This window comes from Lynx rufus, unplaced genomic scaffold, assembly GCF_022079265.1.
Source record: "Lynx rufus isolate CCGP_SWC_20201006 ecotype Redwood Valley unplaced genomic scaffold, mLynRuf1.p SCAF_4, whole genome shotgun sequence".
Lineage (NCBI taxonomy): Eukaryota > Metazoa > Chordata > Mammalia > Carnivora > Felidae > Lynx > Lynx rufus.
In genome coordinates, this window is record NW_025814856.1 from 141,600,017 (window position 1) to 141,619,508 (window position 19,492).

General features: G+C 42.5%; 1 protein-coding gene across 1 annotated transcript; it reads left to right on the top strand.

The window, feature by feature from the left end:
- The first annotated feature begins 11,420 nt into the window (after positions 1-11,420).
- On the top strand, positions 11,421-19,191 carry LMOD2 (leiomodin 2). The gene is given in 5 exon segments (XM_047094920.1): positions 11,421-11,697; positions 17,070-18,067; positions 18,069-18,113; positions 18,115-18,402; positions 19,165-19,191. Coding segments are annotated over 5 exon segments (1,635 nt in total).
- The last annotated feature ends 301 nt before the right edge of the window (positions 19,192-19,492 follow it).

Genomic DNA, 19,492 nt, shown 5'->3' on the forward strand with positions numbered 1-19,492 from the left:
CATAGGTAACCCTCCCTTTGGTGCAGGCTTTCAAAAAATCCGTATCTGTAGGTCAGACAGCATGGAGACTACAAAACAAAAAAAAACGGGGTCTTTTATGACACAGAGAACACACTTTAGCCTCGTCATTGACCTCTTGCCCCACATTCTGATCCACATTTTGGTTTCAAGTCACATTACTCTCATGCATATAGTCACCTTCCAAATCAGAAATTACTAAGGACATGTAAAAACTCTAAGCTGCTTCAAGTTTTTTGTGGGTCAAAATGAAACACTGCATGCATGTATCTATACTTACATACAAAAAGTACATATACATGACATATACACATATGATATACACACATAGACACATACATACATATGTCGTAGTGTGGGATTTTAACAGTGCCATATGTGCAGGAGTTAAGAATATATACTTTGTAATCCCACAAACCTCATTTTGAACCAGGCTCCACCAATTATTAGCTGCTTGATTTTGAACAAGCCATGAGATAAGTATATAAACACTACACCTAACCTAGAGTAAGAGCATGTGCAACTCGAGCTGTCAGCATTATCACTACATAGTGGGAGAGCCAGAGCCAATGCTGCAAAAGCCAGGAACCTTGGTCTCATGATATGACTGCAGTTCGTCATGCTTACGCGTGAAAATATGAAAAATAAGGTTAGAGATGTGTATGGCATCTCACCACCATCTATAAATACTTTGAGAAAATTCACAGAATGAAAACAACAGAGGAGTGGCCCAAGCACGCAGAACCCCTCCTCCGCTTTTTACTCGTAAATCCCTGATCATCAATTGTTGGGAAAGAAAGACTCCTCGGGGGAGAAGATGTGTAGAAAGAGTACTTATTTGACCTCAGTGGCCTGTGTTTTGCAACCTCAGGGAGTGCTAGAGATGTCTGGGGATTTGCTGTTTTTGGAAGGGGACAGTCTAGTAATTTGAATCTGGATACTGGGAGCGCCTGAGTTCTAATATCAGATTGGCCAGTGATTCCACCAGAGGCACTTGACGGGTACTCACATTCTGTGCTTGAGATTCCAGTAAACTGGGAACAGCCGTTTCTCCGGCCTTGGAGGTCTTCCATCCCAGATCTCCCAAAGGATTGGAGACAAAACTTCTTGGAAGCAGCCCATAGTGTTGAATAAGGTAGAAGGTGTGGAGGGTGCTAAATGTGGTACTTACCTTGGGATTGAGTGGGTGTGAGACACCAGTATCTGGTTCTTTCTGTTTGAGGCACAGTCCATACTGCCTTCTCAAGGAAAGTAATTTTTTTTTTATGCCTTATAGAAGTCAAATACCTAGACATGACATTCAGCGGTCAACATTCCATATATTCCTGAATGTCTGAATTCCCCTGATGGTCTAGTTACCCCAATTGGTTTAGTGTTGTTTCAATGAAGCGACAAGTTTAATCACCTTTGACTGGAGGATGGTAACATTTTCTTAGGTTTGGCTCATTGGAAGCCCCTCAACCTGGCTCAGCTCTGCACCCAGACCCTCCGTCAGGGTTCTGCCCTTCACAGTCACCCGAGGTGCCCAAGCGGCTAAATTGAATTTGTGCATTGGAGGATTCCCTGATTAAATCTGAACTTCAACTTTACTGAGTCTTACTTCCTACAGTGATTCTAGGATACCTGAAGACCCTCTCTTCAACAGGAAACAAAATCTTTTACTTGACAATCAAAAGTAAGGTTTAGAGTGCAAGTAAATTTAAAAGAAGTGGAATGACACTAAAACCTTACTAAATAACAGTCTTCAATAAGGAAACGGTGGTGAGAACCCCAAGTCTGTAGAAGGAAACCGGTAAATATTTCCTATTGATCGAAAGTTTAATCATTTGTTGTATGAAGGTAGAAAGAATCTTGAGAAACACCTAATTTATTTTAATACATTCTAGAAAGGCAACATCAATAACAATGCCTTTTATTTGTCCCATGTTTTAGAGCTCACAAAGCATTCCACGTACATCATCTTACTTGATTCTTACAACTGTTTTGAGGAGCAGGTCAGGGAATGTGTTAATTATCGGCACTCTATAGATAGGGAAAGCAATCTTACAGTTAACTGAGGTAGTCAATACCAGAGCTAGGACTCAACGGGAAACTCCCGACTCCAAATCCCAAACTCTCACCACCCCATCATTTTTAGTTCAGATTAGGAGGGCATTGTTCATAATAGCCAAAAAGCGGAAACAATCTGAATGTCCATAAACTGGTGGACGAATAAACACAGCATGGTTTACTATTTAGCAACACGCTACAACATGGATGAACCTGAAAAGCATCACATTAGGTGAAAGAAATCAGACACAAAAGAATACTATTGTATGAGTTCATGTATATAAAATGTCAAGCATACAAAACAAATATATTGAGACAGAAAACAGATCAGTGGTTGCCTGGGGTTGGGTGTGGGAACAAAAGTTGACTGAGTGGGATCTCTGTGGGGCACCGGAAATGTTCTAACTTTACAATTTGGTGAATGTACTGAAAATAATCACTGAGCTTCACACTGACAGTGAGTGAATTTTATGGTATATAAATTAATCTGAATAAATTGCTTTAAAAAAACAGGAGGTGCCTGCCTCTCACTGACAGGTGATGCCATGTTTACAGCTTCACTGAGGTAGCTCAGCTAAACAATGGAATCATCTGGCTCCGAGAAAAGCACTTGGTTCTTGTGCTCGGGGCACATGATTTATTAGTTTTGCTCTGCTGATAAGACCATTAGAAGCAGATGACACAGCATTCAAGGGCAGCGCCATGTTCACTGCCTTCACCAGTCTTACTGGCTCTCAACCCAGGCAAACGTAGCCTTTCTGCCAACGTCTGACACTTTCATGCTGGTTGTAATATAGCTTTCCCACTTCTTCTTCTTATTGTTGTTGTTGTTGTTATTGCTATTTATAAAACATACAGAAACGTACAGATTGGAGAGCTCAAAGAATGAAGATTTCCTGTGCTATTAAGGGCATGAATTGGCAAAGAATCAGGTTACCAGTGGGTTGGGGCTTTTGTAACATCCTTGAAAACTAGCTCCGATTCTCTGGGGATGGGGTGGGGGTGCAGTGAAAAGGAAAACAAGGAGGGGGGGTGGCATTTGGAAATGAGTGCCTGGGGAAAATGAGAGAAGGCAAACATTCAAAAGGCTCTGAATCTCACGAACACAGACTAATCATGGAAGTAAAAGTCAGTGAGGAACTGCGAGTCTGTGTGAAAAGACAGTGCCTTTGATTTTCATGAGAAAATTGCAAAAAAAAAAAGCTCAGTAACCAGATTATTGGGTACCATTATTGGGTACACCGAGTTTCTATATTCCTCTACTTTCACACTGAATTTACCTTTCTGGCCCCTTTTCATAGCAGGGGGTCAATTTTTTTCTGCCACTTCCCTGCAGGACTTGGAGTTTTCTAAAGTGACATCTGTCATGCACCTGAGTGGAGAGCCATCCCAAGGAAAAGATCCACATATTGGGAGCTGACCTTTCACATTATTCTTCCCGATACCACAGTGAGCAAATCTGTCCAAAATGGTAATATCAACCCTCGAGGTTACAAATATCTAGCTGCTGAAATGAATGGAAGAGTCAGCCCTTCCAAGCAAATTCCCTTTATTAGAACTTCATACAATACACATCAACTCTGTTCTTGTTGCCCAAGTAGAATTCCATACTCACGATCTGCCGTATAAAACGAAAGACCTGACTGATGAAGTTCAGCTATTCATTCCTCACTTGGGAGGTTTTTTTCTGGAAATCTTTTTTTTTTTTTTTTTTTTTGTCTTTATCATTTTAACATTATCAGTGTGTCTTTCTATTTGCTTGCATAGAGCTCATTTTTACATGTTTGAATTAGTTCAACAAATGAAAATCGAACCTACTCTACATAAGGCGAAGCATCAGATGCTCTATTAAAAATTTCTTTCATCCATCTGTCTTTTGTTTCAGTACATTTTGAAATGACAAACGAGTAAATCTCAAAATGAGAAGCAGCTTGGACTTCTGATACATAACTACAATTATCACTTACTAACAGGGTATACTTGAGGAGATTTTTTTAAATCTCTCAGAACCTCAGAACCCATCATCCTTTGTAAAATGAAAGTAATAGTATCTATTTCACCAAGTGTTGCCTTCCACGCAGTAAATGGTAGCTGCTCACAATTAAACGGAGATCGTATTCGTACGCAAGACTGGCACATAGTATGCAAAAGCAGTTTGTAAACTACGAATGTTATACAATTACAAGATATTATTTTTATAAATAGCTCTAATAATTTTAAATTTGACTCATGCTCACTACCGTAAGCTGGCATAGCTTGGAGATTTGTTTGGCCACCGGGCTTCAGAGCGAAGACTTGATAAGGGTATTGCCAGCTCTCATCTGGACCCTGGGGCCTGTTTGGTTGTTGTCTGTGCAGAGCCTGACCTTTGCCTGACATTCCCCCCGGGAGCCATCTGAGACGCTCCCAGCAGACACACAGAGAAGTCGGAAGCTTAACTTCCTAAGGGGTCATTACATTTGTTCTGCAGCCTGATGACAAGCCATCCGTAGGAAATGTTGAAAATCCAAATCCTTCTGTGTAAGTGGGAAATATGTTAGACTTAGCTCAGGAAGCAATCTTGCACCTGTACATTGAAAGAGATTAGATAAGCCTTCAAAAAAAAAAAAGAGGCAAGGATAGAGGGAGAGTAAAAGTGAGGAACAACTTGTTAACAATTGAAAGACGATTGACATTTGTGAGAATAAGAGAATTTCCAGTTTCCCAGTTCTGCAAATCACGTTATCGCATATGATTTCTGTTTCCTCATCAGCCAACTGAAGACACTTTCAATAAGCAAGGTCTCCACGAAATGAACAAGAATGCCATCATGAGACAGGAACACTTCAGTGGGCAGTTGGGCTTGTTCATTAGTTGGAGGCCACGCTCAGAAGCTTCTGGGCCCCTGTGAGTATTGGGGTTCACTAGAGTGGTGGGGTGTCGATGGTGTGGGGGGTGGGTAGAGAAGCTGGGTTACAAATACACAGCTCTTCTCTGTAAGCAGTTTCGGTAACCCGCTTAAGGCGAGCTCAGAAAAAAGAAGCTCAAATCACCTAACACCTCGTAGTTTGTCATGATTCTATTATTGCTTTGAATGCAGTCTCACCTTCATAACTAATTGTGTGTTTATAATGTCATATTGTTATTCTTAAAGAGGGCCTCAGCACTGTATAATCTTCAGGCTCTATAAAACTTGGATCCACTCCTGCCTACAATGCAATGTATCTGGTTTGGTTTTGTTTTTAGCCATACTTCTTGAACACCTAATAACTATGCTAAGCTTTGGTGACAGTCAGTGGGGCAGGCACGGCCCCTGCCCTTGGAGAAAACGCCTGTATGGCAAAGATGTCTTGAAACAAGACATCCCGGGTGGGATGCTGCATGGAATGCAGTTTGTGGGAGCTGGGAGAACTAAGCTGGCCTCGGGCATCGGGAGAAGCCCCTCCCTAAGTGTTACTTAAGATCTGAGCCTGTAGAAGAGAAAAAGGCATTCCAGGCACAGGGAGGAGGGAGGACAACGGCTTGATAATGACGGGGCAAGGGTGGTGAGTTCAGGAGCCCAGTGTGGCTTGGGTGTGAGAGTGGCAGGGAGTGACCCCAGTTGAAAGATGGAGGGGTCAACAAGGCTTGATCCTGGCGGGGGGGGTCTAGAAGGCATGTCAAAGATTCTGTCTCAAGGATAATGAGAGACATTCAAGGATTTTAAGCAGAGAATTACCCAATGAGATTTGTGTTTTTAAAAAGTTACTCTGTTAGGGCGCCTGGCTGGCTCAGTCGGTTGGGCTTGGGCATCTGACTTCAGCTCAGGTCATGATCTCACCGTTCATGAGTTAGAGCCCCGCACTGGGCTCTCCACTCTCAGTGAGGAGCCCGCTTCAGATCCTCTGTCTCCCTCTCCCTCTGCTCCCTTCCCCTGCTCGCTCTTTCTCTCAAAAATAAATAAACTTTAAAAAAAATTTCTTGAAGTTACTCTGTGAAGAGTACACTTATCTTGATGAGCACTGAGTAACATATAGAAGTGTTGAATCACTACTGCACACCTGAAACTAATATCACACTCATGTTAAATATACAGGATTTGAAAAAAACAAAAAAAAGTTACTCTGGCTATATTGTGAAAAGGGGGAAAATGTCAGTCTTCCAAGAAAACGAGGACAGCAGCTTAGATTCAAATGGAGATAAGGGGGAATAGCCAAAAATGAAGCAGGAATTCAAGAGCTGTTTGAAATCCAGGAGTCCAGGCCTTGTGATGGAACATGACCGTGTTGGTGAGAGGGAGCCAAAGGTAACACTCAGGCTCCAGCAACGGGATGGATGAGGAAGCCACTTTCGGAAATGTGGAAGGCTGGGTGTGGGGGAGGAGAGGCAGGAAAAGGGAAATCAGGATACTGGTTTGGGGCAGGTTGTGTTTTAGGTGCCAGTGAGACACCTGGATTCAGATTTTCTAGGAAGTTTCATGAAACATTCTTGACCTTGAAGTTACAAATTTTAGCTCAGTAAAATAACATGTCATTGGGGTCCTTTCACAGCACTGAAACTACTCATATTAAATCTGTGGCTGACAAAGGCCTATTGTAGAATGAAGCAGAGGACCAGGGGAATCTATTTTATTAAATAGATTCATACAGGGGCTCCTGGATGGCTCAGTAGGTTAAGCGTTTGACTTCGGATCAGGTCATGATCTCACGGTTTCTGAGTTCGAGCCCCTCTTCAGGTTCTGTGCTAACAGCTCAGAGCCGAGAACCTGCTTCAGATTCAGTGTCTTCCCCTCTCTCTTCCCCTCCCCTCTTGGGCTCTGTCTGTCTGTCTGTCTCTCTCAAAAATAAATAAACATTAAAGAAAATAATAAAAGGGCAAACTATAGCTATGGGATACTGTTGAAGACTTCCATTTAACAGTAGACGATAATAAAGTCCAAATTCCTTGACACGGCCTTTCAAATAGAAAGTATTCAACATCTATATGCGTCTACCATGATGGTGATGGCTGCTGAAAAAAAAAAAAAAGAATTGAGGCTGGGCGGCAAGATACCAAGGCATTGTATTGGAAATAGTAGATGAGCCAGGGTCTGTTTCTACCCATCTCTACCTCCTCTCCATCCCTTTATGGAATAATGCATGAGTTTTTGTTTTTATTTTTGCTTTCATACTCCCATGTATTTACTCAGAGGCCGCTATCTCTGCCTGGAAAGCTCTTTATCAGCCTTCTCCAACTCCACCCACGTGGCCGCACTGCTTCTTCATCTGTACCCCACTTCTGTCCTTTTGCTGGCACCATGGATGAGCTGTCCCTGTGCTGTGTTACTGTCAGCTGTCTGCCTCTCTCCCAGGAGTGTGAGCTCCTGAGGGCAGGGACTAGCTCAATTTCTATTTTTCTCTTCGTAATCCTAGCTTCCAACACAGTACCTGTCCACCCAGCAGGCACTTGGGTAAATGTGTGTTGAATAAACAAACAAATGATAGTATTTTCAGGGGGAAACCAAAAGAGAAAAAAGAATGAAAAAGGAAACTCTGTTTTCACTAAAAAGGAAATTGCCAATATAATGCAAAATCGTGTGTATGCAATTATGAATTGAGAACCATGGAAATAATTCTCCCCATGATAGATATTTTTTTAACAAAAGATGCTAATTGTCAAAAGGCTTGTAGTATTATTGACTCTAAAAGCAATTCTATTCAAAAACACAATGTAATCAAGCAAAAACCCTGAAATAGAAAATGTTGATGCCTGGAACACATTTGATTTGATCTTTTTCCTCAAAGAGAAAGTTTTGTGGGTTTTTTTTTTTCCCTCAAGGTTGACAGGGTTGCAAAGCAATCTAAACTATACATCATACTGTTAAGTCTGGCCAGGGTGAGGTGGCCATGTTTAATTGCTCAACAGAATTTCATCCAATGGATTTAAAGTTTGTGGAGATTACCCAGAGGGGGATCCAGTGAACTAAGATCATCTGTGAGCTGTGATTATTACAGCAATCAGAGTGATTAGTAGCATATACACAAAGATATCTAAGGACCATTGTTCTTAAGGTATTGTCCTTAAGACGCCCTAATTTTTTTTCCAGTGATGCTGTCATAGAGCAACACTCTTCCAGATTCATTTCCAAAGTCATTCATCAGCCATCCAAGATTTGGGAGAAGAAACTCACATGAGACTAAATTTATTCTGGATTGTTCCAGTGAGAAAACGAAAATATATGGGGTGATTTTTTTCAAGAGACCAGTTACAACACAATAGAAAACCATTGTTTTTAATGATTTGAGCCATCCAACAATGAAATGAATTTTTGCTAATGTATAATTATACATTATCACTGAAAGTGTTCAAGCAAACTCTAGGTGACCACTTAGGCAGTGATAGAGTACTTATGTATTTCAAAGTCCCTTTGAAAGCCTAGAATCTGATTCCAAGAATATCTCAGTAATTATTTTATAGTCACATAAAATATATATTAAAATCTGCATGCATCAAGCCTTTACTTCTCCAGGTGTGTGCTCAAATGTCACCTTATTATAGAGATCTTACCTGCATGCAATATTATCCCCACAACCTCTCTTCCCTGTTACCTTGTTCTATTTCTCTCCATAGAGCTGCAGGATATGGTTTGTATTTATTTGTTTATTTATATTATGTCTGTTTCCTCCAACTAAAGAATGTAAACTCCACAAAGGAAGGGATTTTGTTGGTTTTCTTCACTACTCTAACCCCAGCACCTAAATACGAATCTGGCATAAAGTGTGTGTTTAATCAACTGTCAAATAAAAATAATATTAAAATGTTACAGAAAAATTAAACAAGGGAGGGGGATGGACAGGAGAAAGAGGAAAAACACAATTCCACTATTTTTTTTGTACATAATTACATACCCCTTGTATTTTCTTCTCATCTCTTTGCTTTCAAAAAACACCTAGGTTTTTATACAGCTATAGTCATTATTTTACCTAACATGTGTTATACAGCTGAATAACTCTCATCTCATTCACCAAATCTGGCTATTGTGATTTGATGTCATTCCCAAAAATCAAACCCATTTTCACATAAAAAAAAAAAGTGTGTGACCAGTGAGGCTACACAAAAGGTATATGCTACAGCCCATAAAAAACCAACGAACTCACCATTTCTAATTTCATAATCATCGCTCTCATCAGTATCATTGAAGAGTCATAGTTATTTTTGGAGGCAGAATACCATCATGAGTGAGTTAAGATCATATTAGCCAAAACATTCTTGCAAAAAAAAAAAAAAAAAGTTGGAGAACTTACAACGGGCACTACAAGTCCATAGCAATTAAGACAAGGTGGTATCACATAAAAATAGACATATAGATCCATAGAACAGAACTGACTCTCCAAGAAACTAATCCTTACATTTATGGCCAATAAATTTTCCACAAAGGCACCAATGCAATTCAATAGGGGAAAGTATAGTCTTTTCCAAAAAAGTTGCTAAGCCCATCAGATATCTGTATGCAAAAAGATGAATTTAGACCCTCACCTTATACATATGCAAATATAAATTGAAATGAGTAACAGCCCTAAATATAAACACCTAAAACTATAGAACACTCAGAAAGAAAACATAAGAATGAGAATCTCTGATCTGGGGTTAGGAACCATTTCTTAGATAACACCAAGAATTCAAGCAGTAGACTCTTCAAAAGACACCAGTGTGGAAGAAAATATCTGCAAACCATACACTTGCTGAAGTCCTGAATATGTTATAGAACTCTTACAGACCAATAGTAACAAGGCGACCCAACTTAGAATGACTGTAAGATTTGTCCCAAAAAATACTTTATCGAGGTAAAAATAAACGCATGTAATGATGCTCAACATTACTAGTAATAAGAAGAATGAAAATTAAAACTTCAGTGAGACCTACTTAATACCCACTGAAATGGCTATAATCAGGAAGATGGGCAGGAACGAATTAGGAGGTAGAGAGACTGGAACTCACATCATGGCTGATGGGAACGTAACTGGAGGCAGCCATTTTGGAAAATAACTCCGCATTTTCTTGAAAAGTTAAATGTAAATATGCCATATAAGTCAGCAATTCTACTGCTACTATATACCCAAGAAAAATTAAAACATATGACTGCACAAAGACTTGCACATACATGTTCACAGCATTATTTACAACAGCCTAAACCTGGAAGTAACCCAAATACTCACCAATTGCAGAACGCAATAAACAAAGTATGGCATATTATGCATGTATTAATAAGTGTATATTTCTATGCATACACATTTTAACAGCTCTTTATATATATGTATGCTAAAATGATATATTGATGAACTCCTATAAAGTATGTATATATTTTTTCACACTCATAAGAATATGGACAAATATATAGATATAATTTCATGTTAGCATCCCTTCAGCTTTCAGCCCACACACCAATCTGGGTTCAAATTCTAGTTTCACCACTTTTTTAGCTCTGTGGCTGTGGGCTAGTTACTTAACCTCTCTGTGGCTGTACTGGTAAAATATGGATGACAAAATACACCTGACAAGACTGTGGGGTTAAATGAGATAAAAATATATAAAGTGCTTAGCACTAATAAACTATACCCAGCATTGTTATTTGTCTTTTTGGAGTTTTACTTGCAGATCTAGTTATGTACTAATACTTCTGGTTGAAGAGAAAGAAGCCATTTTGTGCAGTAGAGAAAGCCACTTCTGTACTTCTAGCTTCCAAGTTTTCACTTAATCTCTCAGAGCCTCAGTTGCCAAAATCTGTAAAGGAGGGTAGTCTTCTCACGGGACTTGTTATGCTTAGTGGCTTGTAAACTGCAAAAACACAATGAAAGTTTAAGCCTCTATATTATTATAGCCTTCTGTTACCATCAACGCCACCCACGATATGATTTTAGAAGAACCTGAATAACTACTTATAGAGTGATGTGTAGTCATTTCTCAACCTCTGAGATTGTAATCAAAGAATCTTTTCATGGCCATGGTGGTGGGAGCAAGTCATTGTCAAAATAAATTTCATTCTCCTGTTGTCTGAATACAAAGTGAGGACTGTGTTACTCCCTATCTGCAACACTCCCTGCCTGTCCTCATGAGCTATCAGGCTCAGCTAAATATGTCCCTGGCCAGTATGTTAATAATCCCCGCTGGTTCTGAGACCTCCGTCCACCACCGATGTGACATTCTTTGTGTTCAAATGTCTAGCTGACGTCTGCTGCTTAAAACAGCCCATGCTTTCACCCCCTCTCTGCATTGTCACGGCCCTGTATCACCGCTCTTAAAAGGCCACTCTGAGCTCCAGTTGCTGACCAGCCTGCCTACTTGCCTCCCTGCCTGCTGCCGGCTGCCTTGAATGCCTGGTTCTCCAAGCTCCTTGTGGGTCTGACAAAGCAGGGACCATGTCTACCTTTGGCTACAGGAGAGGACTTAGCAAATATGAATCCATCGATGAGGATGAACTTCTCGCTTCCCTGTCAGCTGAGGAGCTGAAGGAGCTAGAGAGGGAGTTGGAAGACATTGAACCTGATCACAGCCTTCCCGTGGGGCTAAGGCAAAAGAGTCTGACCGAGAAAACCCCCACGGGGACATTCAGCAGAGAGGCACTGATGGCCTATTGGGAAAAGGAGTCCCAAAAACTCTTGGAGAAGGAGAGGCTGGGGGAGTGTGGAAAGGTAGGCTCTCGGGTTTTTTCCTTAGCTACTCCTACCCCCGACCCCCACCCCCAACCCGGGAACCTGTTTTCTCTAACTTTTTAGTCCTCTTCACTTTTCTTTCCTCATAACCCATTTGCACCTGCTACTGAACAATTCCTCAGGCCACCCAGGGGAACATAATATGTAAAATTCTTAGCTGGGACCCTTCGATTGACTTTTAGTCAATCAAGATGGCATTTTCAAGAGGAAAATAATTCACAAGCCAAGGCATGGGTTTAGATATATTGCCAAACATAAGTCTAATTTCAGTTACAAGTTGCTGATGTGGCATAGTGTGTGTGACATTACATATATATTGCAGTTAGGTAGATTTACTTCCTTCTATAAAGACAGAAGTGGGTACTCTGGTTGCTTTGACTGTAATGGTGACTACAGTAAAAATGATTCTTTTTTTTTTTTTTCCCAACACCGAAAAGTGAGCAGTGGTGGGAAATACGCAGGACTGAGAGCCACGGGGCCTTATTTCGAGTCCCTGTGCTGTCCCTAAGTTGTTAGACCTTGAACAGATAGCCCATCTCTGCAGGCTTCTCTTTCCCACCTGTCCATTGAGGGAGTTGAATCTAGGGTTTCTTTTGTAAATCAAGAACCCCTTTGAGATTTTGATAAGTTACAAAACTTCTCCTGCAGATACTGTCCGTGTCTTGTGCATACACACACAACCTTTTACATGGCATTTCAAAATGACGCCCTACATCCTGAAACCCACCTGGGGACCCAAGTTAAACATGCCTGAGTAGATAACCTCTAAGATTCCTTCCTGCTTTATAATGGTGATCCTGAGACCGGGAAATGTGCTTATATTAGAGCTCGGGTCTTTTAAGCTCTTGTGTTCTGCCCAGTAAACAGTTACTTCGGATTTGCCTTACAGATCGTTAAGAGAGGAAAGCTCAAAAGACTATGCTCTGGGAAAATAGCAATTTGAATACAGTATAATAAATTCCTGAACCTGTGGAATAACACAGGTCAGGAGCAACAGTTTAAAACCTGTGGGCTACACTAGAATCATCTGAAATCAAAATGGCCTGAATCCAATGGCAAAGACTTCCACAGTACTAATCTAGGCACTGTTAGATGATCTTGATGATAGGGTGTGTGGGCCACATTTGTAGCAAGATATGTGTGAGCCTTGTTCATGTCAATCATTGCGGGAAGGGCCACTGGGATCAAGCCAGGGTCTGCCAAGGCCACGGTGTCTGCCTGCACTGAGGGGTGGAAGGGGAAAGCGAGGCCAGGATTGGGCTGGTCAGTTTCTCCACAACTATGATTTTCAGAGATCCTTTTCCCCTCCTGATGTGGGATTATGTGTCAAAAATCTGATAAAATATATAAACTATAACATTTTGATTATAGTTCTTAAAGAATTTCCTTGATAAAAAGATGAAAATTGCCACAGAATATCCAGGACAGATAGCCATCACAGCAGTAACCCAACAAAGGCATTTTCATGTCAGAATGTCTTTATATCTGTAGGAATCAAAGGGCAAAGCCTGTTGTCCGTTATGATGGAACCCGTCCTGATCCTGCCAAGGGTTTTGCTGATCCCTGCCAGTGGCTTATCAGCTCAATTAGAGAGGCTGTGTGGTGATGAACTTCGATTCCCTTCTGGGTCGTTAACTTTTCTGCCACTGCGCTTTCCCAGCCGGCCAGCTGTCTCTGTAGTCACAGGCGGGGCTGAGTAGAAACCTCGGAGCCTGTAAATCCATTCCCACACAGGACAAAGTTCAAGGCAGCTGGCAGGTGGGTAGGGGAGGGAGTGGCCATGTAAGTGAAGAACAGTGCAATATGGACCACAAGAAGGAGATGCGGGTCTTGGTTATCGGGCCATTGGCTTTGAAAGGCTTATGAAAACCATGTTCAACTCCTATTGAATGACGGCCTCTGTCCACTTGGGTTCACACAAACTTAGGCTGCATTAAGCTCCAAGGGGTCTTGAGGCCAGAGGGTCTAGCCCCCCTAATTTGAGTATCTGCCGGGTCTCAGGCATAGCTGCCAATAAATTCACTCATATTATTTAGTTGAATTCTTACTCTTGCACATGAGAATTGAGACTAGGAGAGGTTAAGAAATTCAGTTGAAGTTAACAGTTTATTAGGAGAGCTGACATTCAGACCGAGGTCTGCTGATGCCAAGACCACGATTCTCAAATTGTGAGTGCCCGACCCATCGGCATTACCTGGGAATTTCTTAGGACTGCTCATTCTAGGGCTCCCCCAGATCTCCTGGGAGTGGGGCCCAGCATTTTGTGGTCTCACAGCCCCTCAGGTGATTGTGGCACACACCACAGTTGAGGACTGCTCAACCGTACTGAGACCTCTCAGAGGTTTACTGATTTGACTAAAGTCAGCCAGCTCTTTAGGGGTAGACCCAGAACCAGAACCGAAAACCAAGCCTCTTGCCTCTTGCTCATGTAAAGATGCCAGGGAGGTGATCAGGAGACATGGTTGGCCACTACCTTCTTGTTGCCTTATTTATTCCCCGAGAGTGCCAACATTCATGTTCTCTCTACTAGCCCTCATGCCTCACCCCATCCCCACCTTCCCACCCCCCATTCTCACAAGGATCAAGGTTAACTCCAGAGCACTGGCAGATAGCAGACCTGGAACAGTGCAGTCAGTCCAAAAGCCAGATAACATAGGAAGTAGGCAAAGATTATTTTTTCATATCCTCTTAACTCCGTCTCCAGACACTTTTCTCCCTTCTGGTGTCTTTCTTTTAGGTGTCCCCCACCTAGGGTGGCTAACCATCTCAGATTGTCTGGGACTATCTAGATTTAAGAACTGAAAATCCTGCGTCCTGGGAAACCTCTCAGTTCCAGGTGACTGGGGACAGTCACCCGCTGAGCACTGGACCCATCCTGTCAGCGGCTGGTAGCCAATGTCAATTTAGATCGTTCAGCCAACAGATATTTACTGAACTCCTACTATATGCTAAACACTGCACTAGGTAAACAAAAGAGACAGGATCCCTGTCCTTACCCAGTTAACAGTCTTTTGGGAAAAATGACAAACAAGTAATTAAAATAGGTACTTGGGGTGCCTGGGTGGCTCAGTCAGTTAAACTTCCGACTCTTGACTTTGGCTCAGGTCATGATCTCACGGTTCATAAGCTGACAGCAGGGAGCCTACTTGGGATTCCCTCTCTCTGTCTCTCTCTCTCTCCTTGTCTCTCTGCCCCTTCCCTGCTCCGCTCTGTCTCTCTAAATAATAAATAAATAAATTAATTAATAAGTAAGTAAGTAAGTACTTCACTGGGGGAAGTACAATGCCCTATATGGCAAGGATAATATGAGGGGATAATATGAGGAAGTGTCAAAGAAGGCTTTCTGGGAAAAGTGTCATTTAGATGTTACATTAAGACTCATTGCTGGATAACAGTTTCAGATATTGTCTCTCAGACACATTTTTGCTTGTTTGTTTTTATTTATTTATTTTTGAGACAGCACAGCCAGGGGAGGGGCAGAGAGAGGAGGACAGAGGATCTAAAGCTGGCTTTGCACCGACAGCAGTGAGCCCGCCGCCAGGCTCGAACACAGGAGCTGTGAGATCATGCCTGAGTGGAAGTCGGACACTCCACCAACTGAGCCACCCAGGTGCCCCTCTCAGATACATCTTGAGGGGAAAACAACTCTTGCAGATAAGAGCCTGAAGGTCTTCCAGGGGATAGGGGATAACATGTAAGGCTGGCATGAAGGGCAGTTTACCTTACATTTTGAGAAGGTCCCTTTCCTCCAAATACCGAAACAGCTAAAACTTCACACAAACACACACACACACACACACACACACACACGCACGTAGTATTCCCCATCCTCCTGCTCCTGAAGAAGTAAGTAAATAAAGACCGGATAACCATCCCAGGAGTGGCTGACCCCTTCCCCAGGCCATCGCTTGGTGCCTGCCACTCCAAACAAGTGGATAACTGGAGGCTATTTTGTGGTAGCAACTGGGCAAACAAACCTGGAGACGTGCACAGTGTTTTCCAAAGCTCATTCCACATGCCTCAGGCGGCAGGAGCCCTGGGGGGAAAGGGAGGGCTTGGGGCCTTAGAGGAGATAAAAGAAAGGACTAAAAAGATAGCATTCGGGGAAATCAGACTCTGTTAGCAATTTCCAGAATTTTTGATTTTTTTAATCAGAAAAGATAGCAAGAAAAAGAGAAAGAAGGGGTCATTCAGGCTTCTTAGTACAAAGTCTTGTAAGCAGGAAAGACAAAGATAGCATTGAGACTGTGTTTGCCTGAAAGTCTTTCATAATTGATACATGGTAAATAATTTAAGACCATGAGGCCGGGGCAATGGCTTGCTTCAAGATTTTCTACTGTTCTCTGCTGTTTCACGTGATGGTTGGAATCCAGTTAGGGCCAGGGGCCATTATCTTTCCCACCTGCTGTCTTCCGCAGTCCATCTCATTTAACCCTGCCCCAGCGTGAGATTTCAAGTTGATTTGCTGCAAAGGGTGACCTGAATGTTTTTCTGCATCGAGCTAGGTTTTGACCTGCAGCTAAGAACAGCAGCCCTGCCCCCTCGGCTTCTCTTCCCCACAGCAGCAACAGGGACAGCGGCCACTCTCAGGTGGTGCGGGGCCTCTGAGACCCTGTGCCAGGCCCTACCCCAGAGGTAGGTTCTCGCTGGAGAAGCAAAGGATGCCGCTGCCTCTGGCTTCACTGAGACAAGCCGGGGCACAGAGCACTCCGTGGCTGTCGCAGCTGCTTCTGGAGGCAAATCGGGGGAAGAAGTTTTGAGCGTTCAGAAAGGGAATCCATTAACATGTGTATTTTCGTTGTCATTTGTTTCTTCGGGATGGAGAGATAAGGAAGGGCAGAGGAGTGATTCCACAAGGGAGGGTTGAATTTGCTAAATTCTAAGTAAACAAGGAGTCACATAGTTCAGAGCAAGTTGTTAAAGAGAATGAGAAACGTATCAAGGGTTTTCCAAAGCTGAAGTTCTGACTCATTTATTCAAATTGACAAAATGATAGTAAATTTTAATACAGTGTATTGAATTCTAGATATTTATGCTGCAGAAAACAAATGAAATGTTTGTTTATAAAAGCTCTTGAAAGGTATGCAATGAAAGGTTAACCCTGATCACCCCAACTAGAGAGGTCAGAAGCAACAGAGTGGTCTTTTTTCCTTACATGCTTCTGTATTACTTGCCGTGTGTTATTTCCCTTTTTTACTTACTGAGATATAATTGACATATAACATTGTTTTGCTTTTAGATGTACAACATAGTGATTTGATCTATTGCAAAACCATGTGTTACTTTTGTAAATTTTTTTAAAATGTGCTGACAAAAGACCAATTTACTGATGCTACTGTGCTCTTCAGGTTGCAGAAGAAGACAAGGAAGAGAGTGAGGAAGAGCTTGTTTTCACTGGAAGTAACAGTGAGATTTCTGAGGAGGTGTATACAGAAGAGGAGGAGGAGGAGGAGGAAGAGGAGGAGGAGGAAGAGGAGGAAGAGGAAGGAACAGCTGAGAAGGAGAAAGGTATTAATGGAACTGTAAATTATGATAGCACCGATTCTGATAACTCTAAGCCAAAGACATTTAAAAGTCAAATCGAAAACATAAATTTGACCAATGGCCACAGTGGAAGGAACACAGAGTCGCCAGCTGCCATTCACCCTTGCGGAAATCCTACCGTGATTGAGGATGCCTTGGAAAAGATAAGGAACGACGACCCTGACACCACAGAGGTCAACTTGAACAACATCGAGAACATCACGTCGCAGACCCTCGCCCGCTTCGCCGAGGCACTCAAGGGCAACACGGTGGTGAAGACCTTCAGTCTGGCCAACACACGCGCGGACGACAGCGCGGCCATGGCCATTGCGGAAATGCTCAAAGTCAACCGGTACATCACCAACGTCAACGTGGAGTCCAACTTTATCACGGGCAAGGGGATCCTGGCCATCATGCGGGCTCTGCAGCACAACACGGTGCTCACGGAGCTCCGCTTCCACAACCAGAGGCACATCATGGGCAGCCAGGTGGAGATGGAGATCGTCAAGCTGCTCAGGGAGAACACCACGCTGCTGAGACTGGGTTACCATTTTGAGCTCCCAGGACCAAGAATGAGCATGACGAGCCTCTTAACGAGAAATATGGATAAACAGAGGCAGAAGCGGATGCAGGAACAAAAACAGCAAGAGGGCTGCGATGGAGGAGCCAATCTTAGGACCAAAGTCTGGCAGAGAGGAACACCTGGCTCTTCCCCTCATGCATCTCCCAGGCACTCTCCCTGGTCATCCCCCAAACTCCCCAAGAAAGTCCAAACTGTGAGGAGGAGCCGCCCTCCATCTCCTGTGGTCCCACCCCCTCCTCCTCCCCCACCCCCCCCCTCCTCCTCCTCCCCAAAAGCTGCCACCTCCTCCCCCACCCCCCCCCTCCTCCACTCCCAGAGAAAAAACTCATCACTCGAAACATTGCAGAAGTCATCAAACAACAGGAGAGTGCCCAGCGGGCATTACAAAATGGACGGAAGAAGAAAAAAGGGAAAAAGGTTAAGAAACAGCCAAACAATATCCTAAAGGAAATTAAAAATTCCCTGAGGTCAGTGCAAGAGAAGAAAATGGAAGACACTTCCCGACCTTCTACCCCACTGAGATCGGCTCATGAGAATCTCATGGAAGCTATTCGGGGAAGCAGCATAAAACAGCTGAGGCGGGTAAGTAACCCAAGAGCAGATTTGGGGCACGGATGTGGTAAGTGAGGGAGCCCCTATGACACGATGGTACCAAAGTCACCTCTCAACATATTTATTAATGTTTAAAATATTGCAGCGTGCAAGAGCAAGCATCCACATTCGGAATACCAGGAGCAGGTGACCAGTGGGCACATTTCCACTGGAGAATGAGCCTGGGCCACCTTCTTAGCATCTCGGTTCCAGAAGGGCCAGGCCTATTTTAAGGCACTCCAATATATAAAAATCCTGATTTCCTTAATAAGAAAATCAGGGAATATAATCTATATTCCAAAAAACATTATCACTTGTCAAAATTTTTACCACAAAGTTTCAGGTGATTTAAAACCTAATTTACAATATAGAGGCACCTGGGTGGCTTTGTAGGTTGAGCATCTGACTCTTGGTTCCGGCTCGGGTCATGATCTCACGGTTTGTGGCATCAAGCTCCACGTCGGACTCTGTGCTGACAACTCGGAGCCTGCTTGGGATTCTCTCTCTGCCCCTCCCCAACTCGCACGCATGAGCCCTCTCTCTCAAAATAAATAAACTTCAAAAAATAATAAAAATACAAATAAATGTTAAAAATAAAACCTAATGTATCATATAAAATTTGAATATCACACAACAATAATCAGTCTATATCTGAGGTAGTTTCAGAGAACACTGCTCGAGATGTGCCCTACAGATAGTTTTCGTTTTATCATTTGTGTTGTTTTATTGAAAGAAAATTCCCCATTCTTCCAGGTGGAAGTTCCAGAAGCTCTGCGATAAAAACATGATCTTGAGAAGAGGATGCAGAATCATTCAGCGGTATTAAATCGAATGCATTGTGACCTGTTTCTAAAGTACCTTCTTCAGTTTGAAATGTTTCCTGACATTAAAAATAGCCTCACCCATTAATTCCAAAAAGAATTTTAAGAAACAATCAGCATGTTTCTTCTGTAAATATGAAAATAAACTACTTTTTTATGTTATGAGATTTGTATTGGCAAGAAGCAGTTTATTTAAAGATGCTCTTATCTCCCTGGATGTGTTGGTAACTCCGAGCTGTTGTGAGTTAATGAAATGTGCT